This window comes from Palaemon carinicauda, chromosome 1 (assembly GCF_036898095.1).
Source record: "Palaemon carinicauda isolate YSFRI2023 chromosome 1, ASM3689809v2, whole genome shotgun sequence".
In the NCBI taxonomy this organism is placed as follows: Eukaryota; Metazoa; Arthropoda; class Malacostraca; order Decapoda; family Palaemonidae; genus Palaemon; species Palaemon carinicauda.
In genome coordinates, this window is record NC_090725.1 from 299,300,971 (window position 1) to 299,314,014 (window position 13,044).

The following is a 13,044-nucleotide window of genomic DNA, read 5'->3' on the forward strand; positions in this document are numbered from 1 at the left end:
AGTATATATTAACATTGACCCTTCTTAAGTTCTTTAATATTGAGGGGTAAGTTGTTAACTGATTAACTATCAGTGTATTGAAGGAAAAGTGTATTGAAGGAAAAGTGTATTGAAGGAAATCTTTTCCTTCAATATATGATTGGTCTCAACAATAGACTGTGCAAGGAAACACAAGGTATGTTGGAAAATAACTACTGTATAATATATACTATAGTTTTCTGTCTGCAGTATATACTATACTGCAAATACACTGGCTACTGTATAATCATATACTGTAGTTCAGCCGGCATGTTGCCAGCTAGGCTAGCACCTGGCGGCACCGTTCCAGTCGGCATGTTGCTGGCTGGGTTAGTACCTGGTGGCATTAGCTGACAGAGAGAGAGAAAGCATTGAGTGAAGGGCTGCCTTATTAAAATATTTGTTAACAATAAATAAGGGTGTAAGTACTTAACCTTACTGCCTTCCTCCAGAATGAGGGTTCAAATGGAAGGGGAGAATGCGTCATTCAAGCTTCCATCCAGCCACAAAATCCGTTGCCAGTCACTGCCGTCTTCAGGGATGTGGATGGCAATCCAAGGGAGGACTTAAGAATACTTGACAGTAGAGGGGTCTCCCACCGGCAGCCGGCACAATCTTTCCCAGAGCCTTGCGTCCATAAGGAAAAGACTTATGGACTGCAGAAGAATATCTGTTCTAAAGCCTAGGGTCTGCCGAAACACGACTAGTCTTCTAGACCGCAGGGGAGAAGGTGGCACCATCAAACTACCACTTCAGGTGCGGGCTAGGGAGGCTTAGCCTCCTATGCCGGCAGCTGTAAGCCGGCAGGGGAGTGACTACTCACCCTACTGCTCGGCTGCCGGCAGAAAGACTGAATACTCTGAGGTTCTGTTGAAAACCAAAGCCTGGATACTCGCCGGCAAGGGTGGGAGACAGAAAAAACCTAGCCTAGTCAAGCCGGAGTGAACTACTCTATGGCAAGACCAGACAGGGTTGTCGCCTATGGCGGCACTCAGAAGGAAGGAGGGATTACCCTTTAAATCTCCACAGGAGACGAGTATCGAGTTATATAAATAATTCTATGAGATATACTATCTCCCGTTGAATTGATAAAATGATACACGAGGGTAAACGGGGATAATGTATGAAAGTATACTAAAGCGCATAGGCTAGGTATCCTAGCGCGGGGCGAGATCTCGGTTACCTAAATCGCCGAAACTCTAACGTATACGATCGACATAAGGAAGAGGAAATTATATGTATAAAATAAATATCTTTACTAGTATAATTGTGCCTAAATAGCTTTCATAATTTATTAATGCTATTACAACCGGGAGTGTCGTTCTGCTAACTAAATAAAGCATGCATAACGAACGACAGCGCCAATGGCGCCTCCGGTGACCGGCCAAGCTCCAAAACACACTAAACTAATTTCATTGTGAAGCAGGAGCTAAAAATTATACACTGTAAAGAATAAATACTCAACTTTCCAGAGGCAGAAGAAACTGGAGATTGCAGGATTAATCCTCACAAAAGCGATCAAAAACATTAGATCAACAGGGAAAACCACCGTGCGAATTCGCTACAATATTAGGAATGAGCCCCATCTTGGATACTTGTAATAGTACGGGAGGAAGGGTAACCTTGATAATGGCTCCCCCTCTGTTTTCACCACTCTTCCCCCTCGAAACGAAAACGCTATTCGGGGTGGAGATTACTATGCGTCGTATCAAGATATACGTCCCCTGATGTTATGCGATATCCTTAAGAGAAATTTTAAGGATATTCGCGCCAGGAGTTAGAATTCTGGAGACCTAAAGGTCAATTCTCTGGGAATATCACTGTAGCCAAATATCCCTTAGAAAGCTACCAATAGGAACCTTCCATCAGGACGACATGGCTTGAGCCCAAAAACATCAGTGATAACCAACCAGTGGTCAAAGTCACTAAATGTCTAGACAATGGAAGGAGAAAAGAAGTGGGTCATGACACTTAACCCAGAGGTTCAGCGCTGGCTGCCCAGGGATTGAACACAACTTATCTCCTCATTCTGTGGCATTATCCCCCAGAAAGACTTAAGTGCAAGTGATGCCTTAATAGCAAGAGCAATCACGACCTCCAATTGCCATCAAGTTCGAGGTGCCATTGACTTCCCTCCCTAAAGCGTGATTCTGCATGCTATAGCTGATATTGTAATTTGAGAAAAGGAGAGACAGTTTGTACCAGTAACCCTTTCAGGGAAAACTGTTCATTCTTCTGATTCCATCAGACAGTTCTGAGGAACAAGGATTATTTGACTCTCAAGCAAAATGATCAACTCCATTGAGTGCCTGAGGGCACAGAGAGGTTGCTTAAACAAGTAAACATTCATGTCGATCGCTGTTGAGACCTGCGATGAGATGCATTGCAAGAAACTGTCTCTGTAAAGGGAAGGTGAACCCTGTCCAAAAACTGCCTTTGCTACAATTAGAGTTGGTCATGTCTGTTTACTGCAGATTGGTAAACGCTACAGTAGCCAGTAATCTCTAGCCAGGTAATAGCATTACAGCAAATTTCTCCCTAGTAGATAGCTGTCAAGCAATCGATTGGTCACAAGTGACTACGGTACTTCCAAAGGACAAAATTGAGACGTATCTTTAATCACATTTGTCAGACATGTAGCCGTGTGCATAAGTTCAGATATGAACTACTCTAGAAGGTAAATTTCCTCCGATCTATGGCAGGAATTCCCTGTGACTGGTACCCTGGGGAAGAATGGAAATCCGGGTGAGGACCGAATGGTTCGTTGCACCCGAAACTCCATTGAAAAACTTCAGTTAATATTAGCAAACGAGACCTTCTCCCTGATGACAGGCATCCTTTATATAAGGAGAATAAGTTTCTTATCTGTTCCCAATAGGCAACACTGGCATAAGTGTCGAGTATCCCCTCTCAAGGGAACAGACTTGCTTATGCAAAGTTTCGGAGCCTAAGTACTTTTGATACCAAGACATACAATCCGGAGATGTCAGGGAGGACCTGATGGGATGAAGCAGGTTGCCCACTTGCGAGTAAACTGCTGTCCAGTTTCTATTTACATAACGGTAGGAATGTTATGAATAACCCAACTTTGCCCCAAGGGATACAACCATTGTTCGTTACTTATGGCTTATCTTCCAGCGAAGATGGCACATAAAACTGACGAAGTAACGGCTTTCTTCAGCAGTAGCAGCTCGCTTGCCTGCATGCTGGTGTCAAAACGCAATTTCCCTGACTAAGTAGAGCTCATAAACATGTTGGTGTGAAAACTAACATGATACCTCATGAAATCGTTTTGGGAAATAATGTATGTGCGATGAAGCACAACGTCATTGCTCAAAAGGAAATGGTCTAGCTATAGCATTATGAACATGATTTTCATGAGTGTATGTGCACCTACGGGGAGCACATGTAGCTAGCTAAGCGAACTGACTATTATCAGTAGTAGGCACTTGTCTGCCCCAGTGGTTGGGACAAGTGTACTTGTAAGTGAATATTGGACATTTGCTATCATTCATAAATTCATACAAGAGCCGATTCCATCCCAGGGCTTGAAGGAATAACCTCGAAGAGTTGTCTCGCAAGACCATTGTGCCTTGAAGGCATGATGGAGTGAGGCCGAGAGCACATGGTATCGTATACAGATATGTTCTGATGAGCTCTCTAATCCATAGGAAGAAGTCTAGATAATCCCAAAGGATTGTTTCCCAAGACTCGTCTTCTAAACATTCCTATCTGTGGCGGTGACTTCGAAGGATTACATATAATAACTTTTGTGCCCTGGGGGGGTACAATGGTGGCATGCGACTGCTGCAATTAATCAACAGCCATCCACATTGGCGGCAATAACCCGAGGGTTCCATCTAACGAGAATTGTACAATCCCTGGTTTCTACCTTCCTGGCTCGGCCAAAATAGCTCGCATAATTCCTTTTCTGGGCTCGACTTGTTTCGCTCCGTGGAATGCTCCTCTAGCACTATTCTAAGGCATAGTTATTGCTGAATATACCAGAGAAAAAAGGATGCATGGAATGCCAGGAATAAACCTAGCTCGCTCACTCTCGGAGTGTCGGTACAGAAAATTGGGGCGTGATTGAACCACGATCATAGGTCCCTCACCAATTAGACGTCTCCCTCATCAACATCCCCCGGAACAATGAGGTGCCGTCCTACACCCGTCTGCTGCCTCCTACTACGACTATCCCTCCCCACCCCCTTACTTCATTCCTCGACAGCACCAGCGTTGGTCAGACGTGTTTTGTTTTGCTCTGTGTTGTTTTGTGGTTTTGAAGATGTCCGACGTTTTAGAGATCCCTGCTCCCAAGTTGAGTATTATATTTGTCTGTTTGGGATTTCTAGGTAGCGACACTCGTTTAATCTTTTACCCTGTTTGGTTTTTTCTTATAGCCGCTTGTTGTTCCCTTTCGGGGGGGTTCGCCTGGGGCCATGTTGGTGTCGCTTCCTCTGTTTATCGGGCTTTCATTTAGTTCCTCATACTATTTGTAAGCCCTTGTTTATGTTATGGACATCTAATTTAATGTCTTGGCATGAGTGTATTTTATTTTTATGTTGTGCTGTGCTTGTTAGCCTACTTGGCCGAACCATAAGCGGTTTTGGTGGGTAGCCTTTCCTGCCAGCTTTTATGTTTTTGAGTTCCTTTCGGGGAGACGAACACGTTCTTATTTGGTTGTTCTGGATCGTTTTTTTTCCCGATTTTGGAAGCCTTATTGGTGTTTATTTGCTTTGTGCCCTTTCCGTTTCAGCATTTTCCCTATTATGAAAGGTTTAGTTTTTATTTTAATTACACCGTGTTCTTTTCCCCCTAATATCCTCATTTTGCGTGTTAGCATTTATTCTAGTCATTTTTTATGTCTGCCATTATATATTGTGTTATTACATACGATGCGGGAGCTATATGCTTGCCGCCTTTATGGGTCTTTCCTTTATGGGTCTTTCCTTTGTGTTTCGGTGGGTGGCCTCCCCCTCCCTTCGATCACAATGGTCACCTGATTTTTGTACTGGTCTCCCCCCCTTCTTGGGGTCCTTCCCCCTTACGCCTTCGCCTCCCTCTTCTTAGGAGGTTGGCTTTGGACACGTGCTCTCTGGTAGAAAACGGGAAGTTCCTCGAGAGGGAGGGGGGGGGGGGCTGGCCCATACGCCCCCTACATCGGTGCGGGTAACGCTATCTTCTCGTTTCGCCTCGGTTGGCTGCCAGGCGTTCGAGACTGGGTATGTGCCTTGCCCCCCCCCCATGTTATTAATCCTTGTTATCCTCCCATCCCAGAGAGTCGGGATAATTTAGATTCATTTCTATGTATGGTAGTTGTTTCTTCAATCGGATTCAGATACCCCACTCTGTTCTGATACCGTTCTTTATCCTATATTTGTTAATGTTTTGTGTTGTTGGGGAGGGCGATGGCAGTGGAGCTTATAGTGTATTTTGGGATTACATACGCCCTATAAAGGACTAGGAGATATCAGTCTCCACTTAACGCGATACAAGAGCAATCGGGGACAAGTATGAAAGTATACTAAAGCCCCTAGGCTAGTAGCCTATAGGCGGTGAGAATCAGTTACCTAAATCACTGAAACTCTCGTATACTATCTTTGGGAGAGGAAAATTTATGCAGTAAATATCTTACATGTATAAAATATTGCCTAAAGCTTCAATAAATTACCACACTAGGAAAAATTATATATCATGCATGAAAGTAAAAGGCAGACGTCTAGGCTAGGAAGCCTAGCATAAGTGAGGATCGGTTACCTAAATCGCCGAACCCCAAATACTATCGGCATTATATAAAATTTCCTAGCAATGAAGGCTAAATAGCTAAATTTATTAAAGCGAAATATACTGGGAAGGTCGTTCTGGCTGACTAAAGGAATCGTGCATATCGAACGACAGCGTCCATGACGCCTCCGATTAGGCAACAGCTCTTATACGTTAATTGAACCTTGAATCGAGGAAAAAACTGGCAAGAGCTTACATTAAAGGTAAAGATAATACTCAACTTTCCAGAGGCAGATGAGGCTGGAGAAAGCATCATAGCGAGAAAATATTCCAAAAATAGCGTGAGAGCACTGGGAAAATGTCGTGTAAGGCCGCTACAAAAGAAGGACTAACAAGATGGCACCCGGTCGTGACGTCATACAGGTACTCAACAGTAGGAGTAGAGCGTGCCTTAATAACGGCTCTCCTCCGATTCTTGCTACTTTCCCCTCTCGAAGCAAAAACGCTATTCCGGGTGTAGATAGCTATGTGGCGTGTCAAGAATACGTCCTCTGATATTATGCGATATCCCTAAAGGCGAAAGCCAGGGATATTCGCGCCAGGAGTTAGAATTCTGGATACCTTAAGTAAGATTCTTTGGGATATATCACTGTAGTTAAATATAACCTAGGAAGCTACTTTAAAGGAACTTGCATCAGGACAACATGGCTACCTCACCCAAAAATATATTCTTTTCGCTTCGCTCAAAATACGTTTTTTGCGCCGGTCTTACGCATGTATTCCGGCATTATTATTATATAATTTTAGTTTATGCACCAGACTTTCGCATGTCTTCCAGCGCCTTGTTTATACTCCTATCTGTTTTTGTCGTGTTTTTTGTTTTCCGAAGCCTACGGATTTTGAGGATTGTTTTTAGTCTTCTAGTCCTTTCTCGCTTACGCTTCTCCCTCCGGTGGGTATCCCGTATTGTGAGAATTTCTTTATATTTATGTTCTATGAGACTAGTTATTCGTTCCCACTCATTGTTCTGGGCTCCGGATATTTTGATAATTTTAAGGGACATAACAGAGGGGTTTGTTGATTTTAATGCTATTTTCTACTTTATTTAACTCTTACGTTTGCATGTTTTCTGCCGCTAGCGGATTATAGTCTTACGTTTTCCGCCAGGGAATCCCTGGCACGAGTTAATTTTATTCTCATGTACCCAATCATTTTACAGGTGGTACTTTGTCAGGAGACGGCTTGCACTGCAGTTTTGTAGCAACCTTGTGGGCATGAAGTTTGCCGTTCGCATACCGGGTGTGCGATCTGTTAGTCTGGCATCCAGGTGGGTGTGAGATTTGCTATGCCCTGGTCTCTGATTTGATTGGTGATTCGGTATGTATCTTTTCTGTCTGATTTAGACTTATGCCACTGATTACTTTTATACGGTAATTTTTAAACATCAAACTTGCCCGTTGGTTATACTGTATAAAAATAGCTTTAGTCTCTGACGTCCGGCAGAAATTCAAAACTCGCGGCAATCGCAGATAGAGTAGCCAGGTGTACACCAGCGCCCTCTCACGCGAGGTACCTAGAACCATCCCATGATTCCTCAGATCTTCTCTGCCGCCATTGACGGCGACATCGTTGGATATTCACTCGTTAATTAACCTGGATTTTGGCAATCTTTGGTGATGTACTACCAATTTGGTTATTGGCTTTCGCTTGTTGGATTTTGCTTTCGAATTCGCTTGAAACTTTATTGATTTGGATTATTTTGACCCTTGCTTGTTTTGATCTCTTAATAACTATTCATAATGGCCGACCCTTCTCCCACTTATAGAAAGTGTGTGAAAGGGTGTAAGACCTGGAGATTCCCACTCAATTTGTGTTGAATGTAGGGGTAAAGTATGTGAGTTGGGGGATCGGTGTGACGAATGTGTTTCGTTATCTGAGAGTGAGTGGCTGGCTTTTGACCGCTACACTCGTAAACTTCAGAGACAGAGTTAGACGTAGTTCTTGTTCTAGAGAATTATCCACTTCCCGTGTCATTGAACCTAATCCTTCCCCTGTAGTGGTAGTTTCCAATCCCACTACTTTTACCGCTGAGCCTACGCTTGAAGACATGATGGTCGCTATTCAGGCCCTGGGAGTAAGAGTTGAATCGCTCGCCACGGACAGGAACCAACTTAGGTCCGATGTGAATCAATTAAAAAGTGTTAGTGCGAAGAGTGCAGTTAATGTGTTTAGTGCTGTAGAGGGTGCGTCTGCTCGAACCTGTCGTTCACCTAGCTTTAGACTTCTTCCAAGCTCCCCAACCCCTGGGAGAAGGAATGTCGATCGGCAAAAGGGAACGAGAGGCGTTATCGCTCGAGCAGACGTCCCCTCGAGCGTACCTGTTGTCGCTTCACGGAACGCTCACCCTCACCATGGGAAAGGTGAGGTTAAGGTGTTTTCCTCATCTTCGAATGACGCAGCGCACAGCAGGGGCTGGCGTCTAGCCTCCAGACCTCTTAAGAGGAAAATGGATGCCGTAGCTCAATGTCGCGACTTGTTGCCGCAAGCGCCTGGCTGTAGCCATTGGACCAGTCCAGAGTGTTTCCCTTCCTCTGTAGAAGGTTCTCTTGCTAAACGTCCTGATAGGATGTCAGAATCTGACAAATGTCTAGTCCAGCCTGTTGCAGATCTAGTTCCTGAGTCTGGTATCACGGTTCATGCTCCGCCGCCACCGTCAGACTGGTTGTCGTCTTCCGGACGCTCGGCGCGTTACTAGAGCGATGAAGAAGACGAGTTTGCGGTTGAAGTAACTTCACCTGCGTCACCGCAAGTTTACCCGAATTGAAGTATGTTGCAAGACATGCAGCAGCAGCTCTTGTCTTTTATGCAGACGTATCATCCTGCTGTCAACAAGGAAGTGGTTCGCCAAGATCCCGACCGCCGGGAAACTTCGCAACTTGACGCTAAGCGTCGTAAGGTGGCTAGTCTAGAAGCGCTTGACGACGGACAGCTTCCCAAGCGTCAAGCGGTTAAACACTGCGCTGAACGATGTGATAAGACGTGATAAGGTTTCTGTGAAACGTCGTGATCCTGATCCTCTTGACACCAAACGTCAAGCTATCAGGCGTGGCGCCGAGCGTCAACCAACTAAGCGCGACGACGACTGCCATGCAGCTAAACGTGACGCCGAGCGTCAAGTTAGACGTGACGTCGAACGACAAGCGCGTGATGTCGAACGTCAAGTGAAACGTGACGCCCAACGTCAATCATATGTTGAACGACATGCAGTCGGATGTGACGGCGAGCGTAAGAGCAGCGGACGTCATTCATACCGAGCGTCAAGATCGTGGGCGCTGTAGTGCCGATCCTCATGATCGCGAGCGACTTCTTTCTGAGAGTCGAGCGATGGATCATCGTGACACTGTACGTGATGACCTCACACCTGTGTTGGACAGTGGTCGGGCCCGTAAGGAGTCTCCTCTTATTCTGGAAGATGCCTCTACAACAGTTAGTTTTATCGGAGGAAGAGCCTGATGATCACTTTCCCTTGGCTGAACTTTTGGATGATTTCTCTGAGGGAGACGAGCCTAAGACCCTTCATCATTCAGTCGATCTTAAGAAGATTATGAAAGTCTTTACGGAAGAATTTCCAGACCAGTTTGTTCCTGTTGCTCCGCGTTCACCTCCTTTGGAGTTTACCTTAGGGAAGGCAGGGAGGGAATCACTGTTCACTAAGATGGTTCTCTCTCGGTCTTCGAAGAGAGCATTCCTTAAGGATGTTGGGAGATTGGATGCCATCCAAAAAAAGACCAAGGCAAGACAGCCTTCGCTTTTCCTCCAGCTAGATTAGCGTCCAGGTCAAGTGTGTGGTACGAGACAGAAGTTCTCAGCTTGGGAGTTCCTGCCTCTGCCCAGGGCGACTTTTCAAGCCTAGTAGACTCTCCTCGTCGCTTGACCATGAGAAGGACTAAGATTCTATGGTCGACTTCTGAGTTCGATCATTTTAAAGGCGTCTAAAGAGCCTTCGAGGTTTTCAACTTTCTGGATTGGACTCGGGGAGCCTTGGGGAAGAAAGTTTCAACCCTAAAAGATCCTGACACTGATAGTTTTATACACATTATGTTGTGTATGGATAAAGCCGTTAGAGACGGTTCTAATGAGTTGGCAGCCCTATTCTCAGCTGGGGTTCTTAAGAAAAAAGCAACAATGTGTTCTTTTTTTTTTTCTATGGGGGTCACACCCTTCCAGAAGTTGGAGTTGCTGTTTGCACCTCTTTCTCCCTCTCTGTTTCCTCTGGAGTTTAAGTGAGAGAGGTTGCTTCCGCTTTGACTCAGAAGGCCACTCAAGACTTAGTCTCAAAGACTGCAAGGAAGGTCCTACCGACTTCCTTTACTAGCCGTAAACCGAAAGAAGAAACTCCTTTTCCTCGATTTTCACAGCCTTTTCGAGGGAAGACCATCAGTAGGGGTAGTTCTAAATCCGACGGGAGGAGAGCTAGAAGGAGAGGTTGCAGACCTGAGCGAAGCAGAGTCTGACTGCTTTCGCCTTCAGACAGCAGTAGGGGCCAGACTGAACAACTTCTGGCGAGCCTGGTAGAGAAGGGGGGCAGACCCTTGGTCTGTTCGTGTTTTAAAGGATGGATACAAGATTCCTTTCATTATGAAACCTCCGTTAGTTTTAGATCCGATAGATCTCTCTCCCAGAATAGGAGTCGAAGAGACAGGCTATGCACCTCCAAATGTCTCTCTTGTTGGAAAAGAAAGCAGTAGAGAGGGTGCGAGACTTGAAGTCACCAGGGTTCTACAACCGCTTATTCCTGGTTCCCAAGAACCTGGGGGGGGGATGGAGACCAGTCCTGGACGTAAGTATCCTCAACGACTACGATCAGAAGACGAAGTCCTCTATGGAGACGCCAAAGACTGTGCTAGCAGCAGTAAGAAAGGGCGACTGGATGGTCTCTTTAGACCTCCAGGACGCTTACTTTCATATCCCCATTCATCCAAGTTTCAAGCGTTACCTGAGATTCGTTTACAGGAAGGAAGTCTTCGTTTCGGGCCATGTTTCGGCCTCAGCACCGCTCCTCTAATTTTCACGAAGCTTATGTTAAATGTAGCGAGTATGCTGCACTCAAGAGGCATCAGAGCCTCCTTGTATCTGGAAGACTGGCTTTTCGGAGCTCATTCCTTCAATCGCTGTCTGGAGGATCTGCGTCTGACATTGAGATTGTCAGAGGAACTGGGTCTTCTTGTAAACGCAAAGAAGTCTCAATTGATTCCATCCCAGAAGATCCTCTATTTGGGTATGGAGATTCGGAGTCTAGCTTTTCAGGCTTTTCCGTCACCCTCAAGGATACAACAAGCCCTCCTGAAACTTTGTGCTTTTCTAGAGAAAAGAGTTTGTTCGGTAAGAGAGTGGATGAGTCTGCTGGGAACCCCTCTCCTCACTGGAACAATTCAATTTCACCTCAATCTTCATTGGAACAAAGAGGAGAGCTTCAAGACGGAAAGCATTCCCCTTACGGAACCAGTAAGAAGTTGCCTCCAGTGGTGGAACGACCTGGGCAAGCTTCAGGAAGGTCTCTCATTGGAACAAAGGAGCCCAGACCTTGTGTTATGTTCTGACACCTCGGACTCGGGGTGGGGAGCAACACTGGGCAAGTTGGAGATCTCAGGTCTGCTGACAAGGGATCAGGAGAGCCTCCACATCAATTAGAAGCTGTTGGCAGTCCTGTTGGGTTTGGAAGGGTCGGTGTTGAACAAAGTGATGCAGGTCAACGCTGACAACACCACAGCATTGGCCTACATAGCCAACAAGGCGGGACTCACTCAAGGTCACTTTACGAGACTGCAAAGATTCTTCTCGTTTGGGCAAAGGAAAGATATGTAACCCTGCTTACAAGATTCATCCAAGGAGAGAAGAAAGTGAAGGCAGACAGCCTCAGCAGGAGGGATCAAGTTCTGTCCACTCATTGCATCAAGAGGTATGCGAGAAGCTATGGCGGATTTGGGGTCGTCCGTCCATAGACCTGTTCGCAACCTCGGAAACGAAAACGAAAAGGCTGGAGACATACTGCTCCCCAGTTCCGGACCTCTAAGCGATACACGCAAACGCTTTCCTGCTGGATTGGTCTCACCTGGACATGTACGCGTTCCCACCATTCAAAGTTCTGTACAAGGTGTTAGAAAAAGTTTGTGTCACATGAGGGAACCAGGTTGACTCTAGTGGCTCCCTTTTGGCCATCAAGAGATTGGTTCACAGAGGTATTGGAATGGATGGTGGACATTCCGAGAAGCCTCCCATTGAGAGTAGATCTTCTCAAACAACCTCACTTGGCAAGACACCATCAAAACCTTCGAGCTCTATGTCTAACTGCCTTCAGACTATCGAAAACCTCACAAGAGCTAGAGGATTTTCGAAGGAGGCAGCTAGGGCTATCGCTAGAGCAAGGAGGGCTTTGCTAACTAATGGTGGGTAGTTATGGCTCAATAGAAATTCTTTGGGCTAGTTTTCAGAATTCACCGAATTAATATCCATTGTAACGTGCAAAAAGGGATTGTATTCATGATAGAACAAACTATTTACATTCGCTACAAACCAAAATGTCCTATTTAAAGCTGAAAGAATAAAAACAAATAAGCCAAAAAAAATTTTATTTTTTACAAAACAAGCCTGCAATATAACATAACTTTTATATATTGTATAGAATGTACAATGCTATTTCCCAACAAATCCACATAGTTTCGTTGCCCAATACCTTTTTATTAATCTAAACTTGATTATTTTGGAATTACCAATCATCAAAGGTTATGGATAGCATTAATGGAAACTATTTACACATCACCAAGACTATTGACATTATTGTTTATGCTTAGTACAGTGAACCTTCAACACCTCCAGAGGAAGTACAACCACCATCTGTAGTAATTGTATTCAATTTAAGGCCAATATTACTTGTATGGTCAGAATTTACCAATGTTAAACAATAATAATGCACTGTTACTTGGATCTTTACCACATTGTGCAGAAAATGAAATAATCTCATTCATGAGCACATTTGTCAGTCTACAATTCTGTAATTCAAACTATGCTTTACAAAATCTGCACTGTCCTAAAAGTATTATTGTTGTGGGAGGTTTAATAGAGTATTCTGGTTATTAGGTAGATACATCACTCCACGATTCTTGGATAACCTGTAAAATGAGTATGTATTAGACAATTGTTTATTAATCAACTAAATTATTGTCAAACCTTTGAATACCAATGAATTTGAAGGAAGAATATCCAATATATATGCCACTAGAATTTAATGTGAATGTAAAT

At 44.7% G+C, this 13,044-nt stretch overlaps 1 protein-coding gene across 1 annotated transcript in view; it reads right to left on the reverse strand.

Annotated features, from left to right (window-relative positions):
• Positions 1-12,357: 12,357 nt before the first annotated feature.
• Phb1 (prohibitin l(2)37Cc) overlaps positions 12,358-13,044 on the reverse strand; it is a 52,460-nt gene continuing 51,773 nt past the window's right edge. The window contains exon 7 of the mRNA XM_068378150.1: positions 12,358-12,914. Coding sequence (XP_068234251.1) covers positions 12,842-12,914 — 73 coding nt within the window. The 3' untranslated portion in view covers positions 12,358-12,841. The remainder of the gene's footprint in view (positions 12,915-13,044) is intronic.